General features: G+C 33.4%; 5 protein-coding genes across 12 annotated transcripts; 3 read left to right on the top strand and 2 right to left on the bottom strand.

The window, feature by feature from the left end:
- The first annotated feature begins 948 nt into the window (after nucleotides 1-948).
- LOC116845458 (ubiquitin carboxyl-terminal hydrolase CYLD) lies at nucleotides 949-5996 on the top strand. Of its 8 annotated transcripts, XM_032818176.1 has the most exons (14): nucleotides 949-1166; nucleotides 1249-1307; nucleotides 1375-1609; nucleotides 2271-2409; nucleotides 2490-2726; nucleotides 2968-3153; nucleotides 3566-3744; nucleotides 3827-3940; nucleotides 4027-4250; nucleotides 4388-4560; nucleotides 4652-4948; nucleotides 5029-5144; nucleotides 5217-5433; nucleotides 5562-5752. In XM_032818176.1, the coding sequence occupies exons 3-14, from the start codon at nucleotides 1457-1459 to the stop codon at nucleotides 5750-5752; spliced, it is 2226 nt and encodes a 741-aa protein (XP_032674067.1). In that variant the 5' UTR covers nucleotides 949-1166; nucleotides 1249-1307; nucleotides 1375-1456. The 8 variants fall into 8 exon arrangements, with proteins under 8 accessions (XP_032674067.1, XP_032674064.1, XP_032674065.1 ...); XM_032818173.1 differs by having other exon boundaries at nucleotides 1249-1715; XM_032818174.1 differs by having other exon boundaries at nucleotides 949-1307.
- A 120-nt stretch (nucleotides 5997-6116) lies between these two features.
- On the top strand, nucleotides 6117-7237 carry LOC116845459 (distal membrane-arm assembly complex protein 2). The gene has a single exon (XM_032818178.1). It carries the CDS (start codon nucleotides 6269-6271, stop codon nucleotides 7085-7087), a length of 819 nt encoding a protein of 272 aa, XP_032674069.1. The 5' UTR covers nucleotides 6117-6268; the 3' UTR covers nucleotides 7088-7237.
- LOC116845460 (U11/U12 small nuclear ribonucleoprotein 25 kDa protein) lies at nucleotides 7223-8359 on the bottom strand. The gene is made up of 2 exons (XM_032818179.1): nucleotides 7605-8359; nucleotides 7223-7485 (listed from the first exon to the last, which is right to left on the bottom strand). Exons 1-2 carry the CDS (start codon nucleotides 7884-7886, stop codon nucleotides 7234-7236), a joined length of 534 nt encoding a protein of 177 aa, XP_032674070.1. The 5' UTR covers nucleotides 7887-8359; the 3' UTR covers nucleotides 7223-7233.
- A 693-nt stretch (nucleotides 8360-9052) lies between these two features.
- LOC116845446 (luc7-like protein 3) lies at nucleotides 9053-10363 on the top strand. The gene is made up of 4 exons (XM_032818139.1): nucleotides 9053-9262; nucleotides 9434-9759; nucleotides 9848-10047; nucleotides 10120-10363. Exons 1-4 carry the CDS (start codon nucleotides 9189-9191, stop codon nucleotides 10219-10221), a joined length of 702 nt encoding a protein of 233 aa, XP_032674030.1. The 5' UTR covers nucleotides 9053-9188; the 3' UTR covers nucleotides 10222-10363.
- Nucleotides 10364-11178: 815 nt separating this feature from the next.
- On the bottom strand, nucleotides 11179-16053 carry LOC116845438 (integral membrane protein 2C). Its single transcript, XM_032818114.1, has 6 exons — nucleotides 15760-16053; nucleotides 14493-14975; nucleotides 14278-14392; nucleotides 13791-13937; nucleotides 13516-13709; nucleotides 11179-13423 (listed from the first exon to the last, which is right to left on the bottom strand). The coding sequence occupies exons 1-5, from the start codon at nucleotides 15838-15840 to the stop codon at nucleotides 13615-13617; spliced, it is 921 nt and encodes a 306-aa protein (XP_032674005.1). The 5' UTR covers nucleotides 15841-16053; the 3' UTR covers nucleotides 11179-13423; nucleotides 13516-13614.
- Nucleotides 16054-16514: the final 461 nt, after the last annotated feature.

Here is a 16514-nt window from a genome sequence, read left to right as displayed (position 1 = left end):
TTTTATTGGATATCGGACGTCTTAGTCGGACATCGGACGCGATGTGAATCCTGCAAATGGCCTGGTTTACATCATGCATTTGATACGCGTACAAAATAGTAACTTTCTATTAGATAATCTTAATATCGACAATGCATATCAACAGCGACGCATTCTATCAATACAATACGTTTTGTTGATAAGTATTATACCAGCTTAATATACCGTTGTTTATATATATCGTCGATATTAAGATTATCTAATAGAAAGTTACTATTTAGTACGCGTATCAAGTGCACGATGGTTGCTTTCCAACAAGAGACACAAATCGACACAAGTATCATCCTATCTTTATTACTCACTAAATATGGAACAAAGATAGAATGATGTTTGTGGTTGCTTTCCAACAAGAGACACAAGTCGACACAATCATTCTATCTTTGTTCTACATTTAGTGAGTAACAAAGATAGGATGATACTTGTGTTGACTTGTGTCTCTTGTTGGAAAGCAACCTGTGTCGACTTGTGTCTCTTGTTGGAAAGCAATCGATGTAAACTAGGGCTATAGAAATATGCGGTCTGTTCTTTTTAGCTGCACTGCTGAACTAGCAATAAGTTAAAATGAGACAAATATATTTTGTTGTCCATGGAACAGACCAAAAGATTCATCCCAACTGCACGCCAATGGCTGCGTTCTAAAATTCGGGTGTATATCAGTTGGACACGGAGCAATTGGACACAGTCCAATCACAAGTCGCTGTTCCAAGGGACCCTACAAATGTCTCTAATCACACGGGGCTGTGATTGGCTGTGTCCAAATGCACCGTGTCCAAGTGCACCGCTCCCCTAAAATTCACTGCTAATACTGAAAATCTATAGTTCATGTTACATATACTATAGAATTTAGTATAGAATTTACTATAGAATAGTACTTTATTTACTATAGAATTTTAGTACTGGCAGTGAATTTCGGAACGCAGCCAATATGTCGAATGACAGTAGTATGACATCATAAAATTCGTTGGTAAATTGTTTATTGAAATATGTAGTAAAGAAACAATCTCGTGTTTTTACAAAAACTCCCCCAAGAATTCGAAGAGAGATGAAATGATCGTCAAGCGGATACGTAATATTCGAATAAAATTATGTGACTAGACCACAACAAACATTGAGGTTGACGTTCGGCCGTATGTCAATAAACATCAACGATTTCTTTGATCACGAGAAATCGATACAGTACAAATGATTATTTGTATTTGACCATGGTAGATCGCAGCTCTGACGGTGGCAAGGAACGCCGGCAATATTATGTCGCCAAACGAGACACGGTACTGTTACGAATACTTGGAGCATGCGACGTTAACGTTAACGAGTTACGTCTGGGAATGCTTGTAGAAGCGCTCGAGGATTTGAAGGATAGCTCGTTGAAAATACGCGTAATCGACACCGCGGGATCCAAAACCTGGTGCGGCACAGAATGGCGCTGCCACAAGTACGATCTGATACCAGTGTCGCACAAGATACGGCAGTACTTGCTCGCAGTACAATCCCCGCAGGAGAGAGTTCAATTGGCAAGCAACAAAGCATTGTGCGAGCAAATAAAGGATATATCTGTAAAGGACAAAGTCTGGTACTGCTGCGATCCTAATAAACATTCTAAGGAGTTAGCGTTTGTGAAATATATTGGACCTGTGACAGAACTAGGACTAGGACATTACTTTGGTCTTGAACTACTGGTGAATTGAGACTATCTTACTTGCTGCTGTCTATCAAAAATTTCAATTTTGAACTTGTTAAAGTAGAGTACATAGAGTATATACTTAGATATATATATATATATATATATATATATATATATATATATTTAAAAAATAGAAAAAGTTATTGAGATATATATATTTAAAAGTCATTAATATTCTAGACACTTTTGTTTCTAAAAGTGGCATGTAAACCTTCTGATTGACTACTTTTAGTGACACTGTTGATTAAAAATTTCAAAATATGGACAATTATTTCTTCTTGTCTGTAATGTTTCTAAAAGAAAGTTAATAAAGATAGCAATTGTATCATAAATTACCAATTATAGAACTATTGATCACTGAACAATCTTGAACTTAAAAAATTAAACTTTAGAAAAGTAAACTGACAAGAAGAAAACATGTACCTTTGAAAGTACATGTTGCAATATGTAATTTATAACATAATAATCAAGTGCAAATGGATACACTGTTTGGATAAGAGAAGATGCAATAATCACTATTATTAACTATAATCACATAAATATGTTACAGGAAAGTCAAGAAACATCCGAGACATCTTCACTGATCAAAGAATATTTTACTTGCACACATTGGAATGCAATATTTGCTACTGTAAGCAACATATGCCCCTACAAAGAAACTGACACAGTCTCCAGCAATATTGAAAAAAGTACACAGATCAGTTACAGTTTAACATTTCTTTAATGTCTTTATGGTAATCCAATTTATTTTATATTATTTTTATTCCAGCATCATTGTTCTTGAAAGGTAGCACAGGAACTGACTATAGTAATGATAAAAAGAAATCTGTGCTTGACAGTACACCGGCTATTCTGCTAGAACAATTTACCACGTTTGACGACAACAAAAACAACAACCGTGAATCTGTCAACATGTTGAAGGAACGTCAAAAAATTGCAAAATCAAGTCTCGAGAATGACGTCAATAACTTCACAAAGAATCTCGATCACGCTCTCTTTAAATCCGGTAACTTCACTATCGACTAAAGATACAATAAATACTTATTTATTATCCCGATACCTTTCCCTAAGAACTCTAGAGTGAAATTAGCTGTAAGCACGTTAATTCCTTCCGTGCGACAGAGAGAGTTAAAAATAGCGCAGGTATCCGAGAATAGACGCGAACCTAGCCTGTCCTAGAGAACTCTGCCGGCAGATTTATACAGCGGTCGCGAAAGTTATTGTATCTTTTATTTAAATAATGGCAGCAGCACTGCAGAACATTCCTATTTTTGTATTGGAGCACAAATGGAGTAGTGATATAGAATCGAATGTGTACAGTGATGTGGAGGAAATGCATGATCGCTTAAGTTTGCTGGATTACAGTAAGATACATTCGATATCTTGCCTCTACCTGCACCTCAAACATTTGTTTATACTTGTACAAATATCAGATAAGTCTTTAAATGTTATCTTTGTATATATTGCGTTATCTATCTTTGTATTTCTATACAGAGTGAGTCTAAGAAACACCACAAATCTTACAAATATTTCTATATTTCAAAATCAGAAGAAAGAAGCTTTAATAAATATAAGTATAAATTATTTAAACTATTTAAAACTATATAAGAGATCTCAACAATAACTTTAAATAAATTTATAACTTAATCTGATTTTCTCGGAAAGTGATACTGATACTCATAATATCAGTTTATAACAAATCTCCAAGTAAAAATAAGTTGCTTTTCTGTATTCTTTTTATGTTAACGAAAGGTCGAATAAAATTGCCAATAAAGTTACCCTGTATAGAAATGTATGGATAAATACTACAAACGATTATGGCGAACGTAATCTTATTTGTTGTAGGCAATGTGTCGGAAAAAAATGAAATCAAGAAGTTCAGCAAGATAGAAAATAAGGAAGACTTAATGGTAGGCTCTAATGTGAAAGTGTTATTGGATTCTGATATTCACTACGGGGTTATTCGATGGATTGGTACACCATCTGGTATTAGTCCTGACAAATTGATGGCAGCTGTGGAATTGGTAACTATGACAAGCAATTTACGATAATCTGGACTGTTACAAAAGTGCCAGAAAACAAAGTTCAACGATATGTCATTCATAGGATGATGGACATCCTTTAGGTACCGATGGAACTTACAAGGACATTAGATATTTCCATTGCAGGCCTCATAGAGCTGTATTTACAGACATTGAACACTGTTCTCTCTACGAGAATGTGAGTATGGGCGGAATGAATCACGCAACATTGGCTATTGAATATTTATGCGACTTTGTGAATAAATAAGAAAAATGTTTTCGCAGACAAAGCTTGACGAGCGGCTCGCACTTACAAACAACGACAATTTCGGTAACATGGAATGTTCCGTAATCGCAGGCATAGTGAGACCTATCTCCGTCAAAGGAGACTTGGAAAGTATATGCGGCAAATATCGTGGTATCCAAGGCCATCATAATTCATGTTACTTGGACGCTACGCTCTTTAGCATGTTTACATTTACTAGTGTATTCGACAATCTCCTATTTCGGTAATTTGTTTTGCACCAATACAATCAATATATTATTTCAAAACAATTCAGAGTTTTAGCTTATATTTATACGTGTGCGGTGCTATCATTAAATGTAATACTTTGTTTCTTAAACATTTATATCAACAATTTTTTAGACCACCGAATGAAAAAGACTGTCCACAGTATGAAGAAGTGCAGAGAGTTTTACGAGAAGAAATCGTGAATCCGCTCAGGAAGAACATGTTTGTTAGAGCAGACCGTGTAATGAAGCTCAGGACTTTGCTTGAAAAGCTGTCATCAGTATCCGGCTTGACTAGTGAGGAAAAAGGTTTCGCCTTTATATTTTTTGGATACTTTATTTTATTCTGAGTAAATTATTATGTTTAATACGTAATAAATTTGTAATACTTCTATCATAGATCCAGAAGAATTTTTAACGTCGTTGGTTGCCCAGATTCTGAATGCCGAACCATTTCTCAAATTGAGCTCCGGACAGGACGCATATCACTATCAATTGTTTGTTGAGAAGGACGATCATCTAAATCTACCGACTGTGCAGCAATTATTGGAACAGAGTTTTCTAACCAGTAATATCAGATTGAAAGAAGTTCCATCGTGTCTCATCATACAGATGCCTCGTTTTGGCAAATCATTTAAAATGTATCAAAAAATACAGCCTACATTACTGCTTGATGTAACGGATATTATCGAAGACTGTTGAGTATCATTGTATCACTGCCTATTTTTTAACCGCTTCTGTCTATAACTATTTGCAATATTTGCATATTGTTTATAGCCCCTAGACAGTGCACAGTTTGCGGAAAATTAGCAGAATATGAGTGCAAAGAATGTTACGGACAATGCGGCGTTGGTCTCGAGAGTATAGCTTTTTGCTTTAAATGTCTCGAAAAGGTTTGTCAGACAAAACTTGTGAAAGTACTAATTAAGAATATTCTAGAAGATAAATGATCGTATTTTCCTTAGGTACATTGTCATGAACGAAGGACGAACCATGAGCCAAAGAAACTAGTTGTGCCTATGGAGTTTGCAATTTTGCAAGAACATTGTTATGTACCGCGCTTATATCTAGAACTTTCCGCAGTAGTTTGCATTGAAACCTCACATTATGTTTCTTTTGTGAAATGTGGTCCTGGTTCAGAAGCACCATGGTGTTTCTTTGATTCTATGGCTGATAGGAAAGGTATCTTACTTATATTTATTTAATCTTCCATAAAAAGTAATTTCTTACATGATAACATTAATGAAAATTGTTATTTCATTATCAATAAGTTGTATGTGATTATTGATATTAATTTTGATTTTTATTAGGAGAACAAAATGGATACAATATACCAGAAATGGTACCATGCCCAGATTTTCCCTATTGGTTAAGTGAAGAAGGAGGAAATTACCTGACTAAGTTGACAGATGACCGACACTTACCAGAACATGCAAAGCGTTTATTATGCGATGCATATATGTGCATGTATCAATCCCCTGATGTTATGATGTACAAATAACTTTAACCAATTCACATTTTAAGGAAGAGATAGTTCTTGCATTATTATTCAAGAAAAGTGCAATGTTTTGTTTACTGCAACCTATAATTATTTAATAAGCTGATATAGGTATAACAATAATTTTCTAGCCAAGACAGTATAAAGCAGTATAAGATTGTTTAAAAATCTTCAAATTGTATGTACAAAATAGGAATATATATTTGTAAGCAGAAGATACATAATTATAGAAGATTGGCAATATATACTCGTGACATTCATTCAAAAGTTTGAGACTGCAAATCACAAACTGTACCTAATGAATCAATCTTATATTTCAACCGGAATTTCAATGCTTTATTATGTACTTATTTAAGGTAATAAAGTGCAACCTTACTAAAGCTAAACTTGCTCAATTAAAACGAACAGACTTTGGATTAGGTTGTCATATTAGGTTAGAGTACAAAACGTTCCTATCAGCGCACCTATAACCTCCAAAAAGCTAACTGCGGAACCGAGTTTTACTCAAACTTTTAGAAGATGTTGACGAGACGAATACCATCCGTACTAACTCAAAAGATAAGCGAGCTTGTGTGTTTTCGAGATAAATCACTCTTGTTCGTGCAAACTCGCACGTACGGTATGGATCATGAAATTAAACAATATGAACGGCGAAATAAAGAAGAAGATCTGGAAAAGAGTTTACCCGATGATGATCCGGAGAAGCCCAAAACATTTTTATGGTTTCCGACTGCAGCACCAACAGGACATGAATTTAAAATCGGTAACTTAAAACATTGGTACAATTATCACAAAACCCTAACGAAGAAGAAGAATCAAGAATTTATACCAGAGAGACACGAGACATTAGGGAGCAATTTGGCCACCGCTCACTTCATCGTATATCGTGGAGGCAAGGTGAAGTTTAAAAATTCTGATTTTTGGGTAGAATTAAATAAGGATGGTACTTCAAATTTACCCAACAAATTCGATCCATACTACATTCTCGAAATGGTAGATGTCAATGGATTTGATCTGTATTACGAGGGTCTGAGTAACTTATGTGGTCTCACAAAGCTCAAGTGGCTTAGTATCAAGAATTGCAAGAACATTGATGACTGGGGTTTAGACAAGATATCAGCAGAGTTTCCAGAATTGGTGCATCTGGACATTTCAGGTTGTGAAAAGATCACTGAAAGAGGATTGGAGTCACTATATAGAATGTTAAATTTAAAGACTTTGATTGTTACAAATCATAAAAAATCTGCTGCATTTGAACTAACCTGTATGATGTTAGAAGATTGTATTCCTGGCTTATCTTGTGAGATTCATGAACCTTTGAAAATAGTAGAAGAATAAAGAATTGCTTCTAGTAAAAGTAATAAAGCTATATAGTTTGTAGTTCAAATCTCATATTTATTATATACTATATAATTTTAATTATATAAAGCTGTAAAGTGACTACTTGATTACTAGCAAATAAAATAGAGTTTGTTTAAAAATGTCTAACTTTTTATCAGTTTATTCTTTTCTCTGCGTTTCTTTATAAAATGTAATTCAGCTTTATTTATGATACCACATGTTTTGATATTTTCATTGTTATTAGTAAGTTTAATATGTTTGAAACAGAGATGATATTTCTTCCAAATGTGTTTCCAACTTATTTTCTTCTTGACATTTTCTCTTCTTAAAGATAAACTCATATGTCGTTTTATAGCCTTCTTTAAATCAAGAACTGTTGTGTCATGTGGTGGAACCTAGAACCAAAAAAAAATAAAGATTGTATTATTAGGACGACGGATATATTTTCATAAACCCCATTGAGATATAATGGATAAATTAATAAATTATCATAAAGATCACAAAAGCATATTACCACTACTGCAAGCTTTGGTAATTCTCCACGATTTAAAAATAAAGTTATAGCTTGTCCTTGTGCAACTGCAATCTGTGATTTAAGTTCTTCTATTGTGACATCTGAGGGTAATCCGGAAAGAAGTGGATCACTTTCGATAATATTATCTATTGCTACCTTAGTCAGTTTTATTAATTCTTGATGACTAAGTTGTGTAGTTTCAGACTTTGTTTTGTCAAGATACAACTCTTCTTTAGTATCTTTTGTCATATCTCCTGACTTCGTATTTTTCGTAATGTCCATAATATATTATAGTTTGAAATAATTATTTATCTGTTTGCTTTTATATTTTACGTAAGTTATTATAAAGATATTACTGTCTTAATAGGTTATTTCTATAAAACTAGTTGAATATATCAACAATATTCCTAACTTCTTATAATTTGTTAACTTTAAGCCGAATATATTAGATTACGTACTAATTACATATTAAACATTGTAATTATACTCGAGATATTTCTCTATGACTAAAGCCAATGGCAAACGATTCTTGTTTTCATGCTGGATTGTTTACTAGATGGAAATACTCTGTTCTGATTAGTGTATTTTTGTATCATTCATTTCTTCTTTATCGCTCGATACACACCAAAGTGTGCAAGACAAACCTAGATCCGAAAGAATTTATTTTCTGTAGAAAACCTCTACTCGTTACCTCGAATAGTAATTTGTGTCTCGCACAGTGTAAATTAACCTTTAAAGACATTTATAGTAAAAGGGCCACACACACAGGAACAGGCCTGAAGCCAAAGAAAGAGAGAGAGAGAAGATATTTAGATGCGTTCGAAGAGCATGCTACCAACGCTATCGCGTTTTTCTATCTTTATCGCTCCTTAGATGTACATACAACAAGGATAGAATGATACGAGGTGCGTTCCGTTTCCACGCATGATGCGCATGAAACGCAGCGTTAGAGTGACAGAAATACGAAAGTAAGATAAAATGAGAGGGAGAGCACTCGGATGAGGTTCTCGAACCTAGGTTAGTTCTCGAACGCATGAACTGCATCAGCTCCGAGGTAGTGCAGTCTATGCGTTCGAGAACTAACCTAACCTAGGTTCGAGAACTCATCCGAGTGCTCTCCTTCTCATTTTATCTTATAGCGAATTCGGTTGCTTGCACTAGTGTGCACTGAGTGCGCACTAAGGCTTGTTCATAGTATGTTATTATATTTAAAGATTGTCTTAAATAATTCTCAAATAAATTCTCAAATATTTTTAACCATAATATGATATGTATAACATCCGTACGAATCATTTTATTAGTTAAAATGTTTTTAAATATGTATTTAAGACACGATCTTAAATATAAGAATGTACTGTAAACAAGCCTTAATGCGCACTCAGTGCGCACTAGTGCAAGCTACCGAATTCGCTATTAGTTTCGTATTTCTGTCACTCTGTCAACGCTGCGTTTCATGCGCATCATGCGTGGAAACGGAACGCACCCACGGTAGCGTTGAATAGCGCTAATAGCGAGCTGCCCGAACGCACCCTTATTTGACAATTCCTAACCTTTTTCTAAAGGCGAAAGTATTATTTTAAAAATATGGCAAGATATTCCAGTGAATCGGATTCAGACTACAGTAGTAGATACCGAAGAAGACGAAATCGGAGATCAAGGTAAAACAAGAAAAATTTTATTATTTCATCGTTAACACGCGTGGGAAAGTGCTGAAATAAGAAGCTGCACTATTTTTCTATACCTTCCGTATGTTTGACATGTTTTATTATCTCTTTCAATAAAGTTGTCTAAGATAAACAAAATAAATTCTGCTATTATAATTCTTTCAGATCTAGTGGCTCGAATTCTAGTGATTCCTCACCTCATCGAAGGAGATTGTCGAAACACTCAAAAACAAAGCGTAGACACCGTTCAAATTCAAGAAGCAGAGGAAGAGATCGCAATTCAAAAAACTATAGAGGATCCGGAAGTAGTCACTCGAGAGACCGAGATAAAAGACATTACCGTAGTAGCACGGGCAGGTCTCACTCTTCAGATCGTTCCAAGAGAAAAGCTAGATCTACTTCAAGAGAAAAGTCACAAAGTCCTTCAAGTAGTTCACAATCAAATCAAGCAAAAATTAATATTGAAAAAAGCCAAGTTATAGTAGGAAAAGGTAAAAATATTTTGCATTTGTCAATATCATAATTTTAATTTAAAAATGATTGGAAATATTGATGAATAAACTTATATATTATTTTCAGATGATTTTTCTATTGAGCCACGTTTTAAGGAAAGTATACTTGATGAAATTAATGCAGAAGGTTTTACTCCTAAACAGTTTACCTCTTCTACCAAGGAAAGCAAATTTAAAAATATTGTTATAGATATCAGTACAGATACTATACAGATTCCACCAGCACCTAGTGTCTCTAGTGGATCAGAAAGCATATTTCACACATCTGTAAGTTTTTCTTTATAATTTTTACACATCATTAGATATATATTTGGTAGTAATACTTGTCTTCTTTTCCAGATCATGATAGATCAAGAAGCAAGATTTGAGAAGTGGGTAAAAAAGCTCTATACTCTTAGGCAGAAAGCTATAGCTGATTTAGTTCATACAAATGTTATTTAATCAATACACGATATATGAATATATATAATATTTATATACAGGGTGTCACACTCTCCTCCAGGCATTTTGTGGGGATGTAGAATGGGTTGATGTGAACATAAAAGTCCTATACTGTTTTGCGATATTCGCAATAATTATCGAGATATTAATTGTAGAAAATTTATGAAGGATATGGTAAATGAGTTATAATAGCGACGACTGACATCGTGTACTTATACTTTAGGTCAAATTAAACAAAAATGGTCTTCTACCATTTTGCAAATAATCACATAGATTTTTAATTATTAATTAAAAAATATGAGTACATTATCATGCAAAATCGTGCAATAATAGTCTTTAATTAATAATTAAAAATTATGTGATTATTTGGAAAACTGTAGAGGATTTTTTGTTCAGTTCAAGTCGCTATTATAACTCATTTACCATATTCTGCTTGGTTATTTATAAATTTTCTACAATTAATATCTCGATAATTATTGCGAATATCGTAAAACAGTGTAGGACTTTTATGTGTTGTGTATGTGTGTGTATGTATGTATGTATATATATATATATGTGTGTGTGTGTGTGTAATATTTATATATTTAGATATATAAATATATATATTTATATATATAGTAATATTTCATCTACAAATATTTATTTGAAATTTTATATAGACGTTAAAATAAAATGTAACAATAGAAATATGTAAAAAAAAACTTATTAATGTATCCTATCAATGAATTTTTCTAAATAAAACTCTAGCACACATATGCTGTATTACAAATCACAAGATTTAATAAGTATTTAACATCTTATTAATTTATTATTTGAAAAACTTAAGCAATTAACGACGCATCTAGAATAAAACTTTAGAAGTGAGTAATAATAACGAAACTGTCTTTCATGAAGTATCATTGATGTATTGTGTGTAAATAAACTCACTTCATTTTACGAGAATCTAACTGTACCGACTCAGATTTGTGTACATACCATTTATTCTTTGTAGGATTTTACAATTGCTTACATATTTGGTTTTCTCGGCCCTATGCATAAGAAAGCAATTCTTCAGACTTAATAATCAGAGATGGAAATAATGGTTGGATAAGAGCTAAACTACAACTATATGAAATACAAGAGAATCGTGTAACGTTTTTATTATAAAGTTTAAATATATATTTACGAATATATATATATGGAGTTAAATGAACGTAAAAATGATAGAATGATCAACGAAATTTAATATTCACGAAAAATTCCATATTTCCATCCCTTTAAAAAGTGATGCAACTAATTAATATGTATATATTACATTTATTGCCACCAGAGTAAGAGATTAATCTATATACCTACAAACACTTAAAACCGTGCGTACGCGTTGCATATTCGTATATTTGCGTTTACGTTTATTGTAAACTGGAATTGATATAATATTAATAATAGTAGATAAGCATTAAACTAATGTAAAATGAATTGTAAATGTTCAGGCACTCGGTCCATATATATTCGCGTATATTAACATATGCATATATATATATATGTATATATATTTCACGATTTTTCATATACAGTCGACTTGTTGACAAAACGATCATTAAGAGAAATCCAACTTCTCAAACATATTTGGAGATATAACACGCAGTATCTTATCCGTACACACACATTATAATTATTCTTTTCAATCTATCTACTTTTCAATAATTTACACATGAAAATGATCCTGCAATGATACGTTTAGATCATTTTAATTTTGTAATATCCAAAACTAATGAGAGCTGCGTGAAACGTATTACAATTTGTTCTTAACAGGATTTTAATTGGTTCAAATAAGATTTTCTTGATATGTACTAAAACGCCTCTAAAGTTTCCGGTTATCTCAGTTTATTGGCTATATTGTTTTTTCTTATTACACAGAATATTGAATTGAAAAGAAGCTAAGAACATACCCCTCACAAATATCGATATTCGGTATATCTACAATATATTAAAACTAATAAATACAGAATATCCGAGTACCTGGATACATTCTCCGGCATTGAAGTTCGCGTGTGTATATAACTATTAATTTATACATTAAAAAATTTTGAAGACACTGAGCACAATACATAAATCGTAGTTACATTCAGTCGCAATTCATTCGTTTTATTACAGTTCTGGTTCAACGATTTTAGATTTTATATATGAGCAATTAATTTTTGCAACTGAGCAATTAATCAGTATCCATGTATCAATTGTATTAATTAAAATCAGTTCAAAAATAAAATAATTTATATATACTAAATTTATCAATAGTCATATATATTCCACAAATATTATAGAATATATATATTATATTTTTAATATCTATTAAAGCACGTATTTTTCATAATTTAAAATGCAGAACATATGAACTAGGCGTAAGGAATGTTCTTAAGAAAGCACTAAACTTTCACTTGAGCTGCTAGTATTTTGTAATTCTTGTTATTTTTTTCAATCCAGTTATTTTGTAAAAATTTTTATATAGTTATGTCTGATATGTTTAACGTGATTTAAATAATAATTATAATTGTTGAAACAATATATTTCTGACTAAAACACATCTTTATAGCAGTTTTAAGTTGCGATAATAGTTGCGTATGCTTTATATTCCGAGTTCATCATGTTCAAACATATTGCCCGATGCGAGAGCAATAAATATTCTATGATAATTCATAAATTAATATATTTTTACAATATCATTAATAACACATATATAAAACCGTATTATACGCACGATGATTTAGCGCGCAGTTATTCTACTGACTTCGCCGATTATTCACGCAGATGTTATTCGTAATATAGTCAACCAGCTGTGTCAAAATACATAATAGTAATAAACATTTCATTACTATAGTGCAACTAACATTGCATTGTCATTCTGCTAACTGTCTGAATAACGTATTCGAAGAATATGGAAGAAATATTCAATGCTTCTATAAGAACCAACTTGCGGGCAAGTTAAATAACTCTATTTTAATCGGCTTTCCTGCGCTTTGCGTGTCGATTTAATGACTTAGTCATTCACGTTTAGCCTCTCATGTGATATTGCATAAAACTCCCTCGAACATCAAACGACTCTGATCATTTAACGTCTAACAACAACTAACAAATCGTACTTGTACTATATAATTTCACGATCTAGAGTTAATGGAAAGTATAATGGAAAGACATAATGCTGATCTCGATAAATGTGGGAGTATATCTGAAACAATAATTTAGTGGAGAACATCAAGAAAAAGAAATCAATCAATATATAAAAGTGAAATAATCGTAGAATCGAAGTAGAATATTTACCTATGTTCGCTGGACAGCATATAATTTTTATACATTGATCTACTGGTGGTTAATATTCTAGAATAATTGAAAATTTCTCCTCGCGCAATTTTTTTAGTTTTACTCAAAGTCTTGTAAATTTACGATGTCAACTTCCATAATGCTGTTGCCGGCAAACTGTCCGAATACTCCGTTTGACGCGCTGCGCTTTACAACTGAAACATTTAAAGAAACTGTGTAATATGTCGGCGTATCAGGAAGTTTTACTTCGAGTAACTTGGAGTTTACCAACTAACCGGAATAATCCACTTTTTTGAGCATATAGGTAGGCAAGTCTTGACATTCACGCGCTATGTACGTTCCCACAACTGATAGATCAGTGATGGGTGGTGTGACTACTTTCATGGTCTCACGTACGATCGCAGTGTCCACTTCATAGTAACCTAATATGCAATAATTGTATGCATACATTATATGTTATATATATGTATATATGTTTACATGAATAATTTACTGCTATAATTCATAATATGAACGATCCCGTGGGAAAACCTAGAGCGAGATGGGAAAAATGGTGAGTGTGGATGCTGGAAAGATCTTGGAAGTCAGAAACTGGAGAAGGGCATCGGAAGACCGAGATGCGTGGAGGCAGACAATTGAGGAGGTCAAGGCTCGATTTGAGCTGTAGCACCATTGGAAAAAGAAAAATTCATAACATGAATATTAATTACAATGTATCAAAAATATTTTGTATCAAAATCAACATGAATTGGATAAACGTACCATCATACATTTTTCTGAGAAGATCGTACATATTACGAGGTGGCAATACTCGCTGACGATTTAATGGCATAACAAAGCAGCATTGACCATCGATATCTATGATACCTGTTTTATTCTATAAATAAATATGATACGTAAGAATCATTCTGCTCGACATATAAAGCTGGAGAATCATTTATGTTATTGAACAAAGTAGAATACAAATATTGACTTACAATGTTAAAATCATGTATAAAGCGGCCTTGGCGTCCACCGCGGAAGTCAGGCACATCAATCTTCTCGTAATGCTCGTTCTCGAGGTCAATCTCAAATCTCTCATTGAAGAAATTTCTGATATCATGATCTAAATGTCTCGCAATATCCAACGCTTCTTGCTCAGTGGCTCTGGTAAGACTTTTGAATAGATCAGAATCAGCCAGTAGTCCCTGATGAACTCCATCCCTGCCATAAGATGCTTTGTTGGAACTGTCATATGGAATGCTGTACCAGCCTGTACGGAATCTGTGCATTTGAGTTCTCGCATATTGCTTATAAATGTAGAGACCACCGATCACGCCAATAATCAATATCATCAAAGCAACAAGAAAAAGCAAGAATGTCGCTGTCACATGTATACGTTGAATGCTTCTCCTAGTAACAAAATAATGACCTATATCGGCTTTTGGACGTGCTGCTTCCACATCAGCTTTTGAGCTATCCTGTTTTGAAAAAAAAGAAAAAATAAATAGATATTGCAATTTCTTGAAAATAAATATTATATTTATGACATGCTATCAGTTAAATCAGATGAGTGCATATTTGCTTCCTTGCAGAAATAAAAAAACCAATTAAAAATAAAAAAATTATTGTCAATTTGAATTGAACAATTTACCATTATATGTGCTTATAACAAATATAATAATAAATGTTCAATTGTATATACAAGATTAATTTTATTTCTCAACTATTTACTATACCATGTGGTGAAAAACAGTTCAATATTTTAAAGGTAAAGGAAATTTATATTTTGTTTTCTCCAATAACATTCTTAGATAAGCTTTATCTGCTTCTCGTATGGACATTATTGAATGATATATATTATCGTCGAATGTATAAGCAAGCGATGCATAAAAGATATATACATCTGCACCGCAGCAGTGGCTTTTTATCATAATATTACGATTTTATGAAATGCATATACGTATGCGAATGTGTATGCGTATGTGCGTACATGAATCAACGTTATCAAACGCAAATATACACTTGCGCCGAAAGCGGAGATAGCGGGTAGGCGGATGATATAGATATAACACAAACATAAATTGACAATTCGTCGAGCGTATATCTTTCGACGGCGATGACAGCGTTGCTGAGCAATTTTTGCGACGCACAAACGTTTTCGTGAACTTTGACATCGTCAATGAGAAATAGTCATAGCATGATTAATCAACGAAGAGTTCAAATACGATAAAAATTGGATGGGGGTGTTATACATATACTGACCGCCGCGTTTTCCTCAACAAACAATGGCTGCTCCATTTTGTCGACCTTCTTTTCGGTGATCGCTTTCGTGATGACCGTCATTTTCGCGATTCTCTTGCTGCTGCTATCGACGATTACTTATTCAACCTACGGCGATGTCTATATACTGGCTATTCGCGAATAATCGCGATAACTGTTTATTAGGAAGTCGAGCGCTCAGAAACGAGGACGCGTGTGAGCCAAACAGTCGAACAAACGTCCGCAAAGTCTCGCGATGAACTGCGTATGTTACTAACGCAAAGATTGATCGGTGACAACCGCGCCCTCAGTAAGTTGACAAGCACTGTGCACGCATGCGCCATGCCAATCCGAATATGCATCGCGAAACTGCAAGAGGTCAAATTATTGTGCGGGATTATGGAAGATCATAAGGGGGGAGGACAAAACTGTCGCTAATCGAAATCCCTAGAAAGCAAATTCTCACTTTGCTTTCTAGAAGAGTTTTTAGGAAAGTCTCACAGAGGGCATCGTGTGTACCTTTCGATGTGAAAATGTTCTTAATGCTAAATTTAATTGTATCCACACAAAGTCAGTTAATTTCAGACAGTACCGTTTTATTACTACGCTTATACACTCGTGCGATCTGAGCAATAGTATATTTAAGACAAGTATCACAATCAATTGTTTATTACTTAGATCTACTGCGTCGATAACTAAGGTCGCCATATTCGATATCGGTTTAAATATTCTTCCAAATCAGGTGCATCTAGTCATTT

The sequence above is a fragment of the Odontomachus brunneus genome, unplaced genomic scaffold, assembly GCF_010583005.1.
Source record: "Odontomachus brunneus isolate Ranch 3 - 2012 unplaced genomic scaffold, Obru_v1 Obru_scaffold_052, whole genome shotgun sequence".
In the NCBI taxonomy this organism is placed as follows: domain Eukaryota; kingdom Metazoa; phylum Arthropoda; class Insecta; order Hymenoptera; family Formicidae; genus Odontomachus; species Odontomachus brunneus.
Note: the sequence above shows the minus strand (reverse complement) of the source record. Positions and strands in the feature narration are given on the sequence as shown.

Excerpts from the sequence above, each read along its gene's own strand:
- LOC116845460 (XM_032818179.1), bottom strand. The coding sequence starts at position 7,886 with ATGGACATTACGAAAAATACGAAGTCAGGAGATATGACAAAAGATACT. Across the intron at positions 7,486-7,604 it reads TACCAAAGCTTGCAGTAGTG|GTTCCACCACATGACACAAC; the intron begins GTAATATGCTTT and ends TTTTGGTTCTAG.
- LOC116845446 (XM_032818139.1), top strand. The coding sequence starts at position 9,189 with ATGGCAAGATATTCCAGTGAATCGGATTCAGACTACAGTAGTAGATAC. Across the intron at positions 9,263-9,433 it reads AGACGAAATCGGAGATCAAG|ATCTAGTGGCTCGAATTCTA; the intron begins GTAAAACAAGAA and ends TAATTCTTTCAG. Across the intron at positions 10,048-10,119 it reads AAAGCATATTTCACACATCT|ATCATGATAGATCAAGAAGC; the intron begins GTAAGTTTTTCT and ends CTTCTTTTCCAG.
- LOC116845458 (XM_032818169.1), top strand. The coding sequence starts at position 1,242 with ATGGTAGATCGCAGCTCTGACGGTGGCAAGGAACGCCGGCAATATTAT. Across the intron at positions 1,716-2,270 it reads ACTTTGGTCTTGAACTACTG|GAAAGTCAAGAAACATCCGA; the intron begins GTGAATTGAGAC and ends AATATGTTACAG. Across the intron at positions 2,410-2,489 it reads CTCCAGCAATATTGAAAAAA|CATCATTGTTCTTGAAAGGT; the intron begins GTACACAGATCA and ends TTTTTATTCCAG.
- LOC116845438 (XM_032818114.1), bottom strand. The coding sequence starts at position 15,840 with ATGACGGTCATCACGAAAGCGATCACCGAAAAGAAGGTCGACAAAATG. Across the intron at positions 14,393-14,492 it reads TTATACATGATTTTAACATT|AATAAAACAGGTATCATAGA; the intron begins GTAAGTCAATAT and ends ATTTATTTATAG. Across the intron at positions 13,938-14,277 it reads TCTCAGAAAAATGTATGATG|GTTACTATGAAGTGGACACT; the intron begins GTACGTTTATCC and ends ATTGCATATTAG.
- LOC116845459 (XM_032818178.1), top strand. The coding sequence starts at position 6,269 with ATGTTGACGAGACGAATACCATCCGTACTAACTCAAAAGATAAGCGAG.